Source organism: Uloborus diversus, chromosome 9 (genome assembly GCF_026930045.1).
Source record: "Uloborus diversus isolate 005 chromosome 9, Udiv.v.3.1, whole genome shotgun sequence".
Lineage (NCBI taxonomy): Eukaryota > Metazoa > Arthropoda > Arachnida > Araneae > Uloboridae > Uloborus > Uloborus diversus.
The window spans coordinates 154,041,098-154,062,658 of NC_072739.1; the positions used below are offsets into that span (position 1 = coordinate 154,041,098).

General features: G+C 32.6%; 1 protein-coding gene across 1 annotated transcript in view; it reads left to right on the forward strand.

The window, feature by feature from the left end:
• The first annotated feature begins 16,852 nt into the window (after positions 1-16,852).
• Positions 16,853-21,561, forward strand: part of LOC129230568 (synaptotagmin-6-like) — a 145,707-nt gene continuing 140,998 nt past the window's right edge. The window contains exon 1 of the mRNA XM_054864972.1: positions 16,853-17,068. Coding sequence (XP_054720947.1) covers positions 16,853-17,068 — 216 coding nt within the window. The remainder of the gene's footprint in view (positions 17,069-21,561) is intronic.

Sequence of the window (21,561 nt, forward strand, 5' to 3'; positions counted from 1 at the left end):
TTTCCTTGATCGTGATGTTTCCTGGTAAGTACAACCCAGACCTCTCACCATGCGACTCTCACGTTTCTTTACCCCTAAATCAAGCTATTTGTGGACATCGATTCACAACGGACTACGAAGTGTGTGACTGGGTCCAGGCCAAGATTCGATCGTAAACGATGAAATCATTATCGTTACTTTACACTAGTGACCGAGTTTCATTTGAATGCCCTTTATACTTCCTAGCTTTGCATTTGAAATGATGGACAAACTTTTGCATACTGGATAAAGACTTTAAAACGACAAAGAACTCTAAACTGCCATAGCAAATGAATCAAGTCCTATTCATAAATGTGTATAACTAGATACGCAACTCCGGTAACTGCAATCACTAGCGGCCATTGTACGATAGAATCTTGAAGTAAACTGACCGAAGCCAAGCCTACGAGGATGCAACCACTTATTTACCGTGGATGTAACATTGTTTGAATCCTCGTATGCTTCGGCAAAAGTTGTTCGTGCGCAGAAACTCAACAGGACACCTGCGCTTGCCATATGCTTGCTTGCTTACTATTTGAACTCGGTTGCTCATGGAACCAGTTTCTCGTTGTGTATCCAGTTAAGGCTACATCTATGGTCCTAGGCGGCAGACTTTTCTTCAGAGGGAGCATCATCACAAAACGTGTATCCATAGGAACGGCAATTACGGGGGAAAGTAAATTAGATAATGGATTAAAATATTATTATTTTCAGTAAAAACCTTTTTGTGAACTTATTTTTTAATGACCAAAAGAACCTTAGTTTCGGAACACGTCTCTCATGCGTAACATTACAATATTTTAAAATCCTGTTACCCTTCATAAGGCAAGGGAAAAGACTTCCTGCCAAATTAAACTCGTATTAGTGACTATGGAGAATTATTTAATTGGGTGGTTCGAAAAAATCGATTTTTTTATTTCGTGATCGCGTTGCCTCTCAAAAGTTGAATTTTGGTGTCTTCTATTGTGTAAAATTTTAAAAAAGATCTAATTTAACATTTTAAGTTCGCGCATGAAGCTGAAAGTTTGAACAAATATGGTAAAAATCGAATTTTTCAAAAAATAATAAAATTAGTTTTTTTATATTTTTATAAGGCAACAGCAATTAGTTTACAGTATATAGCGTAGTTTGAACCTTAATAAATATTTTATAGCTCTTGCATATGATCTTTCGTTTGCACATACGCCTTAAATTGGACTAAAATCTCCTGAAGTTTGAAGCCCAATTAAAGGCGCATGCGCGAACTAAAGATTTTAGGTAAAAGTTATAAAATATGATTTTAGGTTCAAACTACGCTATTTACTGAAAATTTATGACTGATGCGTTATGAAAAATAACAAAAAAACTAATTTTATTATTTTCTGATAATATCAATTTTAATATGTTTTTTCTCAATCTTTCAGCTTCATGCGCGAACTGAAGATGTCAACTTAGATTTGTTTTAATTTTTCCCCAATTGAGGATACCAAACTGCAATTTTTGAGAGGTAACGCGATTCCGAAATTTTAAAAAAATCAATTTTTTTCGAACCACCTTATTATTTAACCACCGTTGATTAGCACTAAATACAAATTGTACCAAAAAACAACCAAAACCACTCCCATTTATATGTAAATACATTATTTTCTCAAAGACATTGAGGGTGGAGCTGAAAGCCCCCTCCTGGCACCCCTAATTGACTGGCCTGCAAAAAAAAACCACTTTAATTGTCCACTTCTATCCCCATTGCAATTGAACTAACATCTGCAATTTCGTCTGATTTGTTTATTTTTATTTCTAATTTTTATTACTTTTTATGTTGCAAAGTTTTTTAGTATAGTTTTTACTTAGCTTGGTTTTACGTGTCCATATCACGTTTTGAAGGATTTTTAAAATAAACTTAGACAAAGTAGAGACTAAATGACATAAATAATTTCTATGAACAATAAAGTACAACTTCTGTCTGTTTGTTTATGTCTTCTACACAAGACAGACTTCTGGAACGCTGCGACATTTGGCGCAGGTATACTTTGGATTAATAGCACGTGCACTTTGAATATATTTTCTCTATTTTGTTCTTTTTTATCTCGATTTTTGAAGAAATTTCAGCAGAAGTTCGCTGATAAACGAGTGAAAATATTCTTTTATCCAAATAGTACGTATCAATCCAAAGTCCTTTTTTTTATTGCAAAAGATAAAATATGCTTGAAGTTTCGAAAACAATTATAGCAGGAGTTATAAATGGTTTTTGATCAAATTTTCGAAGTTTACCTCAAACCAAATAAAAATTAAGCTGTTTTTTTTTTTTTTTTTTTTTTTTTTTTTTTTTTATTAAATATTACAAATGTTGTTGTTGTTTTTTTCATTCTATTGATGAGAGTCATTCTCTAATGGGGTCGTTTCAAAAATTTTAAAAGCATTTTTTCTGAAAGAGCATGTTTAAAAACATAGGATCTGACCCTTTTTTAAGTAATTTGTTTAAGTATAATATTTTAAAAAAAATACTTAAATCGGTGCGCTTTCATTGCTTACGCTTCTAACGATGACATCACAAATGATGAAATGCCATTCACAGAGCAAAATATTTAATTCGCATCTTTCACGCGTATTGGCAACGATATGGTTGATAGCGTAAAGCGCAATATTTATTTCGCTTCTTGATTATCATAACGTGGAAACGCGGTAGAAAGATGCGCCGAAGAACATCATTTGTGACGTCCTTAAAGACCACGCCTTGTTTGAAAAATCGGACATTAAAAAAAATTAATTTAAAAATAACTGTTGGGAAAATAAATGTATTTTCTGAATTCATGTTATTTATTATTATTATTTTTTTGCTTATTTTATCAATTTCAGTGACTAAAAGTACTACTTTTGACTGATGGAAATAACTCCATTGTCTCACTCTCTTCTTTCCTCAATGGAGATTAAATGGGAAAGTGATGTTATTTACATCCAGACAGAACTGTTCGCTTTATTATAGTAAAGAGTTTTTGGGAGTTTTCATTATTCTAATGAAGGTTTTTGCATGTTTTATTGAAGATTTTTAGTGGTGCTGTCCTAATGCTAAAGATTGTTTAATCGAAAGTTGCATTTTTTTTCTAATTTGCTATTTTGCTGCTGGTTATCTTTATTTTAAAACTTTGGTCACACAAATAAAATTGCCATTTCTACTAATTAAAACTTCAAACCATTTGCTAAAGTGCGGAATTCAAATTCGCCCATATTTTTTAGCGTACGAAATTCGTTTGACAATTCTGAGATTTATAGAATACAAGCAGTACCCGCACTGCTTTGCCCGTAGTAAAAAAATTAAAAGGTTATTTGGTTCTCCTGTATATTTACAAATAATGATGACGAATTTCTCGCGAATTTGCTGTGTTCATTTGCTCGCATTTGTTACGGTTTCACATTATGATAATTTCGTAATTTACTCCTCCACGTTGTGATAATGTGCTGGGTAAAATTTTCTTAAAATTGGAATAGAAAATGAACAAATCAAATTTTCGAAAAATCGTTTTGAGGTGCACACCCCCATGCTACAAACTAACTTTTTGCCGAATTTCATGAAAATCGGACGAACGGTCTAGGCGCTATGAGCGTCACAGAGATCCGGACAGAGATCCTGACAGACAGAGATCCTGATAGACAGAGATCCGGACAGAGATCCTGTCAGACAGAGAGACTTTAAGTTAAATTTAGTAGTTTTGAATTAGTAAAGATAAAGATACTGACTGCATTACCTTTGGTAATCTGTATATACGCCTAAAATAGTTACTATCTATTGTCAACCTTCTACCCTACTTGATGAACTCCGTCAAAAAGAATTATTTTTAATCAGAGCATTTTTACTGCGGAAGCTTTTAGTACGTTTACTGACGTATGAATACGTCTAATGTTCTTAAGTTTCATCTATTGACATTCCTTTAAGCTACACGATAAGTTCAAGTCACACACATCCAGACAGAGAGACTTTCAGCTTTATTATTAGTAAAGGTTAATCATAACTGAATGACGAACAACACGGATCAAGGCTTAGTGACAACGAAAAAACGTTCTTTTGACGAATTGGAAACTTTTGAACACCACGTTTCTAACAAGGTGACTGTGAAACACTCACATTTCTTTTCTTTCTTTTTTTTTTGGTAACCACCCATTTATAAATATTAATTTTCCCAAGCCGCTGTTATGCTAGCTTCAGAGTTAATCTTTCAAAAAAAAAAAAAAATATGAAACACGACAGTATAATTTTCTGAGATTTTTAGATTTTAGGTTGACAACACGGTCTGGCAAATTGCCAAAAACCTTGGCGCCACAGCCATATGTAACACTTATTTAAAACGTAAAAACTATTCCAAATAAATAAACTATGCTACAAAAAATATTAAATGTTTCATTGAAAATAAAAACAATTCAACAAAAAAATAAAAAAGTCAGTCATAACATTCAGTGTTTCATTGAAATGTAATATGATTCGGCAACTTTATTATTTAACACTAGTCTCCCCAACAGACTACGTTACCGTAATCTAGCCCTGCTCTCTCAGACATATTTTAGGCCCTTTGTGGTTCATCTTCACTGTAAAAACGATTCAGAAACGTTCCTGGAAAATAATAGGCAGCTAATGTGCCCAATTTCTACCAGTAACATATCTTGGAAAAACCAGGAACGTTTTCCGCTGAAAGTCAGTAACCTTTCTGAAATGAAAATATAAAACTGTCTGCAGAAGTGCAAAATCTCCCCTGTTAAAGTCATTCGTGTCTCTAGAACCATCTAGAAAAAATAAGTAGGTTTATTGTTATTGATTAGAACGTTCCTGAGTTACCAAAAAGACTCCGTAAAAATCAGAGCGACCACGGCCAAAGGTATGCAAGAAAGAACTAAGCATGTCTCATGCCTACAATTCCAGCCTTGCAATGCTGTAGCTATCCATTGACCTTTTCTCTCTCATTGAGAGCTTAGTCAATCTGGACGAGCCGTAAGAAAACTTATGACGATACACTTAATAAACACGTTCATTCAATCTTTAAACTGGTTGGTAAAAATATTTTCCACAACAGTGAAAAGTCTGCACGTGTGCAACTTGTAGCGATTCAGGAAACTTTTTTGTGAAGATACTTGTTTTTACGGGGAAATAGGTGAAAACGTGTGAAATCCCGAGACATTCCACGGAAATAACCAGTAACGTTTCGGATTTTTTTGCAGTGTTCAACGCCCCCTAAAATCACATTGATCAAAATGTTTGACTTCTTAAATACTAGTATTTTTTGAGTGTTTGTTTTTTATAGTTTCGATTGATTCAGATTTTCTCAAATTTGTATGTGCAGTTCTTTATAAAAAAAAAAGCAATTGTTTTTATTTGATGTTTAAACCGTGTGTAGTAATCCTGTAGCGGTTTTAGTTGCAGATAGTTGTAGAGCGCAAAAAACTAATACTTACGTAATATTTAAATTATTCTATACTCTTCAGTTATAAATTGTTGATGCTTAGAAAACGTTACTATTCTTCATTAAGAAAGAATATTTTTCCCTAAAACTTTTTTTAAAGTCCAAGAAACTTTAACTTAATGTTACCGCATGAAAATTCAATGCAATAAATCCTTATATATTTCTGCTATGCATCAAAACACATTTTAAATAGTAACGTATAGCTTTTCATTATTTAACTTTGTGTTTTTAAGATAATTTTATTTTGCAACAACATGGCCATTCCATGTGACAAGACGAGACATTCGAAATAGCTTAACCAATAGGGTTTCTTTTCATAAATACAGACAAAACAAGCTACGGTTATGTTGTTTTGTCTTTGTACTAACAGTGAGCATTTTTATTAGAAACAGCATAGAAAATTATAAGTTTTTTATTTTAAAGAGAATAATTCAAGCACATACAAAAAATTAGTTAGAAAAATGCTCGTACGAGTCCCGTTCTATCACTAATACATTAATGCACATTTTAGAGAATCGTTTTCTTCAAAATTATTCTCTTTAAATTTTCTATGTAACTTGAATGACAAATCTTTACTGTGCGCTATGAAAAACAAATAGTCTTAGCTTATGTTATTTGTATTAATGGAACAAAACCTACTGAAAAAAATATTTTAAATGTACCATTGCTTAAAATTAAGTTCCCCGACACCCGCTGGAAGGTAAAATTTCACTGACAAAAGATTGACTTTCTTTTAGCAACATATCAATCAGTATGAAATTGGCGAAGTACCTGGTCACCGTAGATCGCTAGTACTGTTTGACCACGGATTGTATGGAATTGGCAAACATCCAGTTAAGGCGACTCCATCTGAATGAGGGGAAAAAGAAAATTTTTATGCGCTCATTTGAATGAGTCTCAGCTTAATTTAGAGGCTAACATACATCTGCAAAATCTGACATCCCTGAAAACTAATAGATGCTTCCATTTCCGCGTGTAAACTGGATGTTTGCCTTTCCATACAATCCGGGGTTAGACAGTACACATGAATGGAAAGAATAAATTTTTCTAAATACTTTTTAAAAAAAATTTTGTAATTCGAGTTTTGGCCCAAATACGGTGTATCTAATACAAGAGATTGCGATTTTGATTTTAAAATCAATTTTTTTTATAGTGTACGTGGGTGGGGGGATGATCGGGGTATGTCTTTTTAAAATGGCAAATAACCTAAAATTCATAACAACAAATTTCATGTAAAACATTTTTTATCAGGTTTTTTTATATAGTTCAATTATAAACTATAGAATTGAATTTATTTTTTATAATTTAATTATTAATCCTGAATAGCATGCTTAAAACCTTTTACTCAGCGCAAAAAATAAATAAGTAAATAAAAGAAAATCATGAGCTTTTTCTTCCTATTTTTCCCTTTCCTTTTTTTTTCTCTCTATCTTTAAGAAAGCATTATGGTTACTATAATTTTGCCTCATAACAGCACAAAAAAAAAGAAAAAACGAAAATTTGCAAAATTATAATCAATTATTTCAATTTGTATCGCGTTTTTACTTCTTAAATATGTTTTACAATTTTGCATTTTTTTTTTTTCAATTTGTATCGTTCTTCACTCTGTAAATATGTTTTTACTGCGTACATTGACTACTTGCAGAGAACTGAACTATACTGAAAAGCAATTAGGGGGAAATATGCTTTTACTTTTTGCTACAGAAAAATCATCATTTTGGTTCCTTTCAGGCTCTAAACATATAAAAACATTGAAAAGAAATTTCAACATTTTTCAGGGACGGTAACGAAAGAAAAAGGATAAATTCAAAGCGCGGTTATTTTCAATTTTCATTTAACACTTTTTAAAATTGTAAGAATTGTATACAATTAATCTATAAATACATTTTAATGTAAATGTTTAGCTATAGTTTTAAAATGTCTATCGGTTAGTTTTTAAATTAAGTACTGTGTAAAAAATAATTTATGTTTAATGTCAAAAGCAACTTCCTTGCATTATTTTCAATGTGATTGAAGGCAGGTTTACACAAAATAGTTGTGCGTATATTTAACTATAAGTGCTCTTACAAATAGGGGTACGCGTAAATCCTTCATTCTCTAGCATTTTATTTTTCAGTATTTCAGTAAAATTAATGCAACATACTTCAATTAGTTCTTTTTTTTTTTTTTTTTGCTGTTTTTAAAAAGAAGAGAACCAAGAGTTTAAACTAAGTTTATTATTTTATTTTTTCTAAATCAGAGCGTTACATTTTCCTAATCAATAAGGTGTGATTGATTGTATTAAATGTAAATTAAAGTAAATACTAGAGAGAAAACCTTTTTGATTAAATGTTCTTACGTTTTTCCTTTAGCCTCAAAACAACTCATAATTTTTCACATCGGATTGAAAAAATAATAATAATTTACAGTCTGTCATTTGCATATTATTTTCTAACTTTCATATGTTTATTCAATTTAATTAGTTTAAAACATATCGATAACTGTTATGTTTTGTAACCTTTAGTAAAATTATTACATTTGCATTTTTCGCATGAAGATGGCGCTACGTGTCAAATGCTTTTAATTCAATATTTAATGTTATGGTTTTGGGTAGATCGACCGATGAATGAAACACCTCAATGAATCAACAACTCGTAATATCATTTTTTTAAATAAAAAGTTTTAAACCATTTGCTTCGTTGAATTGGGATTATTATCCTCATTCTGTACAACTGCAAAAAGGATGCTACAAGAAAATGTTGTGTTAATCTATTGTTATGCTCTAAGATAGTTCTTTTATATTAGCTATCGTTACTTGCTCTGTAAATATGTTTTTACTGCATACATATTTCGCTTGCAGAAAAGTGGACTATACTGAAGAGATGAGCTGGTGGAGGATATGTCCGGTTTTTGCTTTAAATTTTTCTCTCTTACCCCCATCCCTCATTCCAAAAAAAAAAAAGTTATACAGTAGGCGCCGCTTAATGTGATCACTTTGGGACAAATATAATTTGATAACAATAACCGACTGATAACAATAACCGAAAAGAATCAAGGAGACACAAAATAATGATTTTTTTTCCAATTAAGGTGCATTTATTTTGGCAACCTCAAATTGAAATCACAGTGACTCAACTGAAAGCAGTTTTAAATTATAAATTATTAAAAGAAGAAAGAATGGAAATATATGAACTATAAAAAGTTAAAGCTAAATTATGCAATTTTTAATCACATAGTAATAGGTGAAGTAAAATATGACCGTTTTCTCTGAAATTCGTAAACCAGTTTCAAAGCACATTCAGCTTTTCTATTTTTTCCAGCATGGTTTTGTTTGTTGTTTAAATTTTAATTTAACTTCGCTTTGTTTTCAATCTCGACACAATTCTTAAATAGTTTACAAAGTAATGGCAACAATGGAGATCCTACATCAATGCCTGCAATATGTCCAGCGACTGAATTTTTTTTAGGTGCAAAAGAAAGTTTTCTTAGGGGGAATCTGTGGTCACTGGGGGGGGCGAACTTTCTGTAGCTTCATTCCTAGAAAAATTTTGAACTCTATTGAAAACCACAAAATGCTGCACCGAAAGTTAGTCTCTTCAGAGTTTGCCTATGTATTTCTGTTAATTGAGGAACAAAAATCGGGAAGAAATTGAAAGTTTATGAAAAAGTGATAACAATAAACGAAGCCGCTGATTACAATATCCGACTTTTTTAACGAAGTCCGTGTAACATACAAGTGTTCCAGGACTTCATGATTCTGATAACAATAAACGAATGATAACATTAACTGTAATCACATTAAGCTGCGCTTACTGTTATAATAAATAAAATAAATATACATAAAAGTGAGCCTTTAAAAAAAAATAGTTACATACAGAAATTAAAATGCTTTTCACTGTAATGTACTACATGCTGGAGTTTTCAACAATGTTATGACTTTTTGAAAATGAAATAGTGCTTAAACATTAACTCACAAATGTGTCGGCTCCATTTATAGAAAAGCTGTTTTATTAAATATGATATACAGTTAGCTACTATATTATAAACTAATTCAAAGTTTATCAGCAAGTGGTGTGAATGCTAATTAAGAGCGGGGAGAGTATCTTCTATAAAAATGTAGATGCAAATGGTTGAGAACATTTTTATTTTTGCCGTTATTAAATCCTTTATACATCGAATTCTATAAAGAAGAACTAAAAATATAATAATTTTATTTTACAATTTAAGAAGAAAGACTCACAATTATTTAACTTTTAATATATATAGACAAAAAATAAATTGTTATCAAATTTGATTCTAATCGAAAGGTATTTTTACTTTTATTCACTATGTACTTTTCTTGCTTTTATAGATAGATATAATAATATTTGAATTTAATGTCATATCTGTATGGTTAATAGTGTGGTTTTCAAAATATGAGTTGCAGTATGATTGTTTTTATGAAATGTTAAATTACTTCTGAAATCGTTTTCCAATTAACAAATTTTTACAACGACCCCCCCTCCCCCTCTCTGAAGAAAAAGTATTCGAAAAACGCACTTAACTTTTACTATTAAATATCTAAGTTGTCTGACGTTTATCAAAATTAAAACAATATTTTGTTTATCAGACTGTGTTAGGAAATCCTTCAAAATCAGGGATACGTATTTAAGTTTTAAAATTTAATGACACATTATATTTTTTCACTCATGTACTACGTACGTTTTGCAAATTTCTGCGTGAAATTTTGCTATAACGTTTTATTTTCATAACTGCGCAATTCCACGGGTAACTGACTGATTAATTTTTTTGAAGTAAAACAATACGTTATTTGTATTATTCAACGCAAAATATACATCGCAAAAACAATCTTTTCCCGTGGAATATTGTATTTTTGAAACTGAGTGCAATGTTTTAAAAAATTCTCAAAATGCATTTTGGGCGATTAAAAAAAAAAAGTTGTTAAAAGCATGGTAACTGACTGACATACTTGTTTTTGTTGTCAGTCAGTAAACAGTTTTCAATAAACATTTAAAAATCATCCAAAATGTGTTTCGGGAATTTAACTATACCATTAAATTCAGCTTTAAAAATGCAATATTCCAGGGCAAAAAATCGTTTGTACAACACATTATTTTACTTTGAATGGTACAAAACACGTATTGTTTTGCTTCAAAAATCAGTCAGATACCAGTGGCATTGCCCAACTACAGTATTATAATTCAAATACTTGTTTAGCTTAGTTTAATATGACATATCAAATTAACAGTATTAAATATTGTGCTTGTGTTTGACGATTCAATTTTAAATTCAACTTTAAGTTGCTTTCAAAAACTCGATAATGTTTGAAATATGTACTACTAGATGGCAGCAGATGCTTTTGAATTGATCTAGCAAAGTTTAGATTCATTTTTTTTTTTCATCACAAACGTAAATAAATACATGTTTACTTTACACTAATTGCTAAAAATATTCAATAATTATTCGTTCAACTGCAGTTGTGTTTAAAAAATGTTTGTAAAAAGGGAGAAAAAGTTTTGCTTTTTTGTGTTAATACAGTTTGATTTTCATTTAATTTGTTTTTAACATCAGCTTATGAGTCAGTAGAATTTAGTTAATTAAGCTGAAGTTTTTATTTAATTATCACTTAATTTGTCTCTTAAGAAATAAATTTTGTCCTCTAGAAAGGCAGGAATTTTTGTGTTGGCTCTGTATCTCTTTTGCGCATTTCTGACAAATTTAAAGTTATCTTTTTGACTTATATTTCGGGTTGTTTTTATTTCGGGATTTTCTCAAACAGCGCATTGGATTTAAAATTCTACGATAAATCAGTTTCCATTTCTAAAACGCTCCTAACTCTGTAAATATGTTTTTACAACAATGATACTCTGCTTGCAGAGAACCAACTGTAATGTACCGCAGGTACGGGAAAAAGATGTTTTCGCTTTTTACTGATGAAAGTTATCGACATTTTTTTTATGTCTAAGCGAGCTTTTATTTGAAAGAATCGACATTTTTCTTCTTTTTTTTTTTTTTTTTTTTTTGTAAACGTCTTGGTTTAATTATCAATTACATCATATATTTTTAAGATATTCACAAAGGAGTGAAATTTTACCAATGCTAAGTAGTGTTTTTATTATTATTATTATTTTTTTTTTATTTTTATTTTCTACGCAATTTATTTTAATTTCCTCCTAAGAGATACGAGTACTTGGATTTAGTTTTATTCAACAAAAGTTTAAAAAATGCATTTAATCAATTCCAGTGAGAAAAATTTTATTTTTCTCGAAATAAATGAAAGTATGAATTTTCTTTGCTATTATTAACTACGCTACAAATTCAAAGTGTTTTTTTTTCCTTTACAGAAACTTGTAAATTGAATTCAGATGTGCGTTAAACTGCGTTGGATTTGTAATTTCACCCCAAGAGAATTACTTAAATTTGTGTATCGTTATTTGCTCGGTAAATATGTTTTTACGGCATTTATGCTTTGCTGGCAGAGAACAGACTACTGAAGAGCAGGTGGGGGAGAGGGAAGGGAGAAGAAATACTTCCACTGTTAACTTGCGAGAAATAACCCATAGTCATGTACATGGGCGGCAAACTAAAATAGTTTATTTCTTTTACTCACTCAATCGTTTACTAAATCACTTATGCATTCATTTATTGATTAACTCATCTACATTCCTTTATTTAGTAATTCACTTATTTATTCATTCATTCACTCGTTTACTTACTCATTTATTTATCTTCATGTATATATTAATTAATTAGTTTAATTATTCTTTTATCGTTTCATTATCATTTCATTTATTGAATTATCCTTTTATTTGCTCATTATTAGGTTTAAAAATATTTTTCGCAATCAAGCACAAAATATATCATTCGAAACATATTTCGCTTTTTACTTGAAGAAAAAAACTGAAAATTTTCCACTTTTTTTTGAAGGCACAAATTTACTGCCAAAAATAAAAAATAGTGTTTTAATGCAAGTCTCATTATAAAATACGATGATCTTTCTTTGAGCACTGTAATTTTCAAATTGAATTTCCAGTTTGTTCATTTTGAAAAAGCTAAATTCATGGACTAATAATAAGAATATACCGAGCTATGGCAACCCTTTTGCTGCTCATAAACCAAACCATGTGACTGGTGGATATCCTAACAACAGCGTGCGTTGATCGTAGCAGACAATCAACGCCCGCGAGAAATAAAATAAATAGAATTGATGGAACACGGAAGAATGATCTTTTAGGGAGTCCGATTTGTAAATTTGTTATTATAAGTTGTAAATATTTTGTTAATATAGTGAGTTTTTCGTTTAGATAATATTGTGCATTTTCTTTAGTCAATTTCAATAACTCTCTAAGCAGTTAAAGATGCAAGCGCCCAAAAAGAATCGGCAAACGGTAAGATTATCACCTACAATTTCAATTTAAGATACCGATTAGTACATTTTTGCGTTAACGCAAAACGTTTACGCCATTACATTCACGCACACGCTGAAGTAGCAGTTCCAAATGGAATAAAAGTTACTGAAAACTGTGATAAAAAACTAATTACTAATGTCAAACTAATACATAACTAAAAGAAAAACAGTTCAATCTCTCCACCTGAAAAAAAATATTTTAATGAAAACACATTACGTCTTAAAATACATGTCGAGTTGCACACTATCGATAATGTTGCCATCTAGCAACCATGCTGCCAAAGTTTTCGCCAAGCCTCCCACCAGTCACATGATGTATCCATGATCCAATTTTTTCATCATCAAGTCTGGGAAAGCTCGGTCTACTCTTATTATTAGTCTATGGCTAAATTACCTTAACTATTTCACTTTGCGCGACTTTCCTCTACTTATAAATTTAACTTTGTTAAAAAAAGTAAGTAAATCAATCTCAACAATGAACTTTAGCAATGTGGTTTACGATTTGAAACTGATAGCATGACTTGAATAAAAAAAACCCGCATTATTTGAAGAGTTTAAAAGTATTTTAACGTTATAATTACTATTGTTTTTTTTATTGTTTTTGGCAACAAAAAAAAAAAAAAACAACTACATCATTTCCGTCACACAAAAAGTTTGCCAATCAGAATTTCAAAGCCTTCGCATAAAAAGTTTGACTTTAAAAAGTTTTTGTTCTTGTTTTGAAGTTTTTAAAAATGAAGATTTTTTCTTCTGGCGGGTGTGACCGTGCAGTCACACCACGCAACAACAGTTCACGTAATCGAGCATCGGAGCAATTTCACGATCCCTATTAATGTACTATTACAATCAGTGGTGCAGCGAAGGGGGGGGGGGGGGTTGGGGGTGAAAACACCCCCAGAGTAGTTGGTTTTAACATAAATGAAAATTTTAATACAGTAGTTTATCATATAAAAGGGCTGTTTTGATCACCCTCCCCCCTTTAGGAGGTATTTTTGGTCAAAAATACCCCTTCAGAAGGTGTTTTCGATCAAAAAAAATCTCCAGAAGGTATTTTTGATCAGAAAACCCTTCCATAAGGCATTTTTGATCAACCCCCCCCCCCCCCTCCAGAAGGTATTTCTGGCTGCGCTAGTGATTACAATAGATGCAGCGTGACACAGTATTTCTTCTAGGACTTCCACCAACGTTTTGCATTCAGGCCATACCGATGCCAAGGTGCTATGCAGCGCGAGGCCATAGGAGGTCTGAAGAGATATGGGAAGGTATCCCATGATATTTTTGGCACTTCCATGTATTTTAAATAGCATTAAATTTTTGCATTACCCCACCAGGTCGGGGGGGGGGTGATATGTGGGGGTGAATTTCCCCCAGCTTTGAGAAATTAATGTATGGGAAGGTTGCCGTCAATGAACCTCATAATAGTTTTCGATTTTTTAGAAAGGAAATCCAACTCAAATTTCACGTTCATTATAGGAACAATTTCTCGGTATATTTCTCTTTTAATAATTATTCACTTTCATGATAAATATAAACAGTAAAGAATGAAAATTAAAAATTAACTTTTTAGCATCTGGTCCATTCATAGCTACCGGTTGCTATAGATGGATCATCGAGTTTCCATCGATGGACCACAAACTCAAATTAAAAAAATGAATGCGTAACAGATATTTATTTCAGGTGATCAATAAACACTATAAATAACAATAAGTTATAAAAAAAATAAAAAAAATAGATTTATTTTCTAAAATGTTTTATTTTCGGATAAGAGGAACATTAAAAAAAACAGCACTCACACAACACACAGCTGTTGTCATCACACCTATAGTTCACCACTTGATATTTTCCAACCTGTACAACACTGTTCTTAGCTAATATCTTTTCAAACTCTTTTGAATTGTTGAGAATTTTGGTAAATCAATTTTGAAAAATTTCGTTTGACGCGCAATTGTACTTGCTTTCTAAAATGTCAGAGAACATTTTTGACCATATTACATACTGAAACCATACTCATGCTACCAGAGACTATAGTATTAATAGACTTTTTGTCTTAGTCAAATCTTTGGGACATGTTATTTTTCTCAACCTCTTGAAAGGCTAATTCCCCCTATTTTTCGGAAGTAATTCCAAAAACTTCTTCTCCAGTTTCAAAATATGATTCACTAATCATATTCCTATTTCGGAGGGTTTATCTCCTATTTTTTTTTAAAGTGACTAAGGTAGCAACAAACCGGTTTTTATCTTCTATGCGACTGTTTAAAGTTGCTTTCAGGACTCTGTATTGTCGGCAGACTTCGTTAAGGTCCGTACCGCCATTTCTGTAAGCTACTGCAGCATGTTACATGCTCTCACTTGTCCATTGGCTATTTGCACTTTTTTGGAACAGCAAAAGCATTTAAAACTGTATTATTATGTTGGAAATTTTTGATCAGTTTTATAAAAAAGAATTTGCTTTGAAATTATAATACGGTATAAGAGTTTCCATGAATTACTGAGATTACTTTTTTCACTGTCAGATTTATTTTAAAACAATTGAGCAATTTTCAAAGGTAATTCCAAGAATGAAACACTTTGTCAGGTGGTCCATTCATGGAAACACCTAGTGATCCAATGATAGCAACTGGGTCATTTTGAATATTCTTATAAGTGTTACTGCTGTGATGAATCATGATGAAACATGAAGTATTTGGCATTGCACTTGAAAAGGCACTCTTTTAATTCAATGTTGACGTGTTGTTGTTGTTGCATGCCCCCATGGTCAGCAGAGCTAGACCAGGTCCATGAGTTTGTTTACCCTCAAGAAATCCAGCTGTCACTGGGTCTTCAGTCAAATCCCTCCTGGAGAGCCCCAGGCACGACAGTATATGGTCAGGCGAGGCCTGCTCAACCGAACACTTGGAACAAGTCTGAAAGGTCTTCGACCCCTCCGAAAATTTTAAAGTTTTAAGATGTCCACTACGAAAACGGGCAAGAGTTGTTTGTTCCTGTCTGTTAAACCCAGGGGTCATCAATGTTGACGTTTAGATTGTTAGTGATATTCAAAACATGTTATAACTAAATGAAAATCTCAATAATTAGTAAGATAAAGGTAGAAATCTTTTCTGAGCGATTATCAATATGATTAATTAATTTTAGCTACTTGAAGACTCTGCAGTAGACTGTTTTTGGACAAAGGAAGGTAGTAAAACTGATTACGCGTCTGCACAAACTCTGGTACGGGAAATATCTTCGCGGTCTAGTCATGGAACCGGTTCATTGACGGCAACCTTCCCATATTTATATATAAGTGGGCGTGGCTTCCACAATTTTTATTGGCATAACTTACATCGAATATACTGCCACGGGAAGCTAAATAGCAATATCTGCAAAAATGAGTTTTTGAGATACCTGAAGAAACGTGTTTTGTATTCTATACTAAAAACAGTGAAGTGTTGGAGTTTTAAGGTTTGTTCGTGCTTTATTTTCCACGGAAGCCAAATACGCACGCTTTATATTCCCACGGCAGTATATTCAATGCAAAATTATACCAAAAAAAAAAGCGGAGACCATTCCCAGTTATATGTAAATACATTAATTTCTCGAAGACGAGAGCAATTAACCCTGTAAAGGACTAGCCTGTTGGGAATCCCCTATTACCAACGAAATCGTATGAAATGCTTTTAAAACAAAAGTTAAAATAAATACAATAGAAGCAAGCGTTTTGAAATCGAAAGTTTTTTCTCTTTTCATTTCTTTCGTTTTCATTTCTGTATGTATTTTTTTTTTTTTTTTTTCGCTTCTGAACCCTTGTCCGTATCTGTAAAAGATTTCAATGAGGATAAACATGTGTTTTACGAAGACCTCAGCATTCCGAATTACAAGGAAATAATGAGCAGTTACGGACAAAATTTTCAGTTTTTAAGCATTTTTCAAAACTTTAAACCGTAAAAGAAGATTAATATATTCTAAAATATGTTTTTGGAATGAAGTCTCGTAATCGATTACGGAAACTGTGGAATTATGATGGACGTCTTTCTTTTGCAGAATGGTATCACCATCGGTGCTGGGAGCTGCAACGGGGGTCGGCCTGGCCCTGCTGATAGCGCTCTCTGCCGTCATCTACCGCTACTACTCCAGGAACCGCAAAGAAATGATGATCGTCTTCCCTCCACCCCGCCGCCCCTCCCAAGACAGGCGTCAGAAACGGCTCCTGCACATGCGTGAAGCGAGCGCCACCCTCGCCTTTCCTCCCCAGCAACAGGTAAGTGGGCGGTTGCCCGGGGCGACCGAGCTTTTTCGGGGATCCATCTTTTAATGAGGGGGAAGGTGGTGCGGGTTTTTGCGTTTGCGTTCTCAAAGAATTTTAACAGGTGGCAGTTTTCTTGTGGGAAGCGCGTTTCCTAATCTGAGAATTAAATTTATTACGTTTCGCAGGAGGCTGTTTCTGGGATTTTATACGTTGGTCAGTAAATATGTTTTGACGTTAATGATATTCTATGTGGCTATTTTCGTATGTTAGAGCCCAGTGAAATGTGTAAACACTTTTAAGTTTCTACTTTTATATGTATGATATAAAGAACGAAAAATAGAATATGAAAAGGCATGTGAAGGCACTTTTGAATCGATATTTTACTCGTGCTTGGTTTTGGACAGTGTCCTTTTTTTTAAATTTATTTACTGCCTCTAAGCACGAAGAGTAGTTAAAATTGAACCACCCAAAAAGATATTTAAAAAAACATTTTAAAAATTAACATGAGCTCACACAATATTTTACGTTTGTGTAAGTGTTTGTTTATATTGTACTTATTTTAGAAGCTTTTCCTTTTTTTAGAGCGGTTGTTTTGAGCTAACTTTTCATGTTCTATTTTTCGTGTACTGCATGTGTAATGGTTATGTGTTAGACGCAAGGCTTTTAGCTTAGCATGTGGCTATGTAATGACTTATACTCTCTTCAGTATTTCGTTTTTAACGATTTTTTCCTTTAGTTTAAATCTAGTATTTGAAGATAAATGAAGTACACTGTAAAATAATTCCTAAACGTTACTAATTGTTTCCGTGGAACGTCTCAGGATTTCACAGGTTTTCACCTATTTCCCCGTAAAAACAAGTATCTTCGCAAAAAAGTTTCCTGAATCGCTACAATCTGCACGCATGCAGACTTTTCACTGTCGTGGAAAATATTTTTAGCAACCAGTTTAAAGATTGAATGAGCGTGTTTATTAAGTGTAGTGGCCTGAGGTTGCTTACGGCCTGTCCAGATTGATTAAGCTCCCAGTGAGAGCAAAAAGTCAATGGATAGCTGCAGCTTTGCGAGGCAGGAATTGCAGACAAGAGATATGCTTGGTTCTTTCTTGCATAGCTTTGGCTGTCATTGCTCTCATTTTAATGGAGTTTTCTTGGTAAATCAGGAAGGTTCTAATCAATTACGCTAAACATACTTATTTTTTCTAGAAGGTACTAGAGACAAGACTGGCTTTAAAAGGGGAAGTTTTGCACTTCTGCTGAAATTTTCAAGGTTAATTTCAGAAAGGTTACTGACTTTTAGCGGAAAACGTTCCTGGTTTTTCCAAGATATGTTACTGACAGAATTTGGGCTCATCAGCTGCCCATTATTTTCCAGGAACGTTTCTGAATCGGTTTTACAGTGCAGCCATCAAGAAGTTGTAATTAATTGTAAAACTTCTTTTCTAAATAAACGCATAAAACTCTGCGTGTACCACCACTACTATCTGACCATCGATTACATGGAAAGGTTAATATCCGGTTTGTAGGCGGAAATGGAAGCATCTGTTACTTTGCAGGGGTGGTAGTTTGTTCGTTACAGATGTGCGCTTTTGCCTGTTTCGACGCAGTTTTGTGCAAATGACAGCTCATTCACCGAATTATTTCTTAAATCTAAACTATATTCGATCGATATTCTTACTACAAAAATGAATTGATATATTTTTAACAATATAACTTAGCGCTTACAATTTTGATTCTACCTTTCCTGACGGAATGAAAAGATTGTATTTTCTTTTGGTTGTTTCCATAGAAACTGTTTGTTTCCACTCTTTTTCAACTTAAAGAATGCAATAAATTAAGTTGGCACTAGTGACATTATAAAAAGTGTAAATAAATAATCCCATTGCTATTTTTCCTTCTCCCTGCTAGATTCATTCAGATGGAATCGTCTTTACTTGGCCAATTGCCAAATTACATGCAATCCGTGGTCAAACAGTAAAAGCTCTCAAAAGTAAGTTAAAAAAAGTGATACAAGTAACTAACATGTTCATTTAAAACAACCCCGACTGAGTTGCAAATGTAGAATCAAGAGACAAAACTGAAAATGCTTTTAAAAGCCTTATACTAATTAAAATCAATTACAAGTATTTTATTTAGTAACAAGTAGAAGCTGGCCGCAGATAAAAATTTAAAATCAATGCGTTTTCTTTCCTTGTCGGCCAATGTATGTCCAATGTATTCGGTTACCAATCTCGTGAAAAAAGCGAATCTCTACATAGTATAAAATGAAGTCTTCAAAAAGCGTCTGCGTGTTTGAACTCGCAAAACTCGAGAACTACCCGGCCGATTTTGCTGAAATTTTCACAGTTTGTTCCTTTAAGTCCTGAGAAGGTTTGCAGACCAGTTTGAAAACAATTCGATGAATAGTTCTTATTTTATTCCAATTTAGGCCCAATTTTCCCGTAAATTCCCGAATATGGGAGTGAAAAATTACACTCAAATAATAATATTATATATCGTTGGAAAGGGAAGAATTTTCCGCGTTCTACGCAATTTGTTCCAATGCTCTAACTTAATTGCGGCGGGAGCTTTTTACGTTTTTAGCTTGAATTTTTTTAGGCTTAGCTGAAAGTTAGGCACTACTTTCTTCATTAAATCCATCAATAAAAAGTGAAGGAATTGTCCCACAGTTTTCTTTTTGACAGCATTGGATTGAGCTGCTTTTTTTTTACTCCAGATCTAACTCGACCTAAGGTCGAAAGTTTAACCCTCTATCTCCACTAGAAAAAAAGTTACAAGCGAATTAAATGAAGTTAAAAAATCTGTTCTCTATTCAAGTTTTTAACCGTTTTATTTTGCGTTTCCACGGTAACGCTTTTTGAATCCATTGTTTATTTTCATCTTTCTCATTTTCAATTCTTAAACTTATTTTATTTTGTGTTTCCATGGTTACGCCTTTTAAATCCATCTTTCTCATTTTATTTTAATTTCTTAAAAGTATTTTAGTATCTGTCGTCATTGTTTGGCGAGAAAATTTTGCATGATGGTTTTTTTTTTCTTTCATGTAATCCTGGTTATTGAAGATATTTCACTTGACGCAGTGGTTTTTTTCAAGGTAGACCGGGCAAAGCCGGGCAATGCAGCTAGTTCTATGTAACATGAAAGTTACAATCAAACGAAGAAACTGTTACTCTCTATTTTAGTAACTACTTTTTAAATAGTTGTTCAGTACAAAATTCGCAACACATCTTTTAGAGGTTTTTAATTAGTATCATCGTTAATTAATGTCATCCGACGACGCAACCTAGCTAATGCACTCTCGGTCAACTCTCCTTTCAAACATTTTTTTTTTTTTCAAAATCGATCCATCCGTTTAGGCGCTAGAGTGCCACAGGCAGATACACATACACACAGATACACAGACAAATCAAACTTATAACCTTCTTCCTTTATCTGTCAGGTGTTAAAAAGGAACAAAGACTAAAATTAAATAAATGAAAAAGTAAGGAAAGATTTTGAATATTTATAACGTCAACTATTGCCAGAGGATCAACTGTAACTAGAACTTTATTGTATTTCACGCATTCATCTGCTTAAAATATACTTAACGCTAATACAGTCAAAATGCTCTGATGAAATAAGGAAATTAATCAGTGCACATAATCAATCGAAACCTATTCTATAGTATTGTGAAACTAAGTCACGTTTTTGTGAAAACTATAAGTAATTTTCTGTTTTATCAGCAGCCATCTTGATTTTCATGCTTCTTTTTGAGCACATTAGCTTCTCTGTAACCTCAAATGCTACTTTTGTCACATTCTGCGCTCTACACAATCAAAACAGCAGACAAATGGGGTTGTTTTCTTCAGTCAAAAGTACTACTTTTAGTCACTGAAATGGATAGAATGAGTAAAAAAAAAAACAACCTGGGCCCAGAAAATACTTTCATTTTCCCAACAGTTATTTTTTAATTAATTTTTTTATAACATCCGATTTTGAAAACAAGGCGTGGTCTTGAGACGTCACAAATGATGCAGTTTGGCGCATCATTCTACCACGTTTCCACGTTATGATAATCAAGAAGCGAATTAAATATTGCGCTCTACGCTTGCTATCAACCATATCGTTGCGAATACGCGTGGGTAAAGATGCGAATTAAATATTTTGCTCTGTGAATGGCATTTCATCATTTCTGATGTCACACGATAGAAACGTAAACAATGAAAGCGTACCGATTTAATTAATTCTTTAAAAATATTAAATTTTAACAAATTATTTAAAAATGGTCAGGTCCTATATTTTTAAGAATGCTATTTCAAAAAAAAAAAAAAACTTTTAAAATTTGGAAACGATTCCATTGTGTAGAGCTCAGATTGTGACAGAAGTAACACTTCATGTTTCAGAGAATCTAAAAACCTGAAGTGTTACTTCTGTCACAATCGGAGCACTATTTAGAGTCCCTTATCTAGTTACACCGCTATCACAGTACACTGTAAAAAAGAAAATAAAACAGCAAAAACTGCTGTGGAT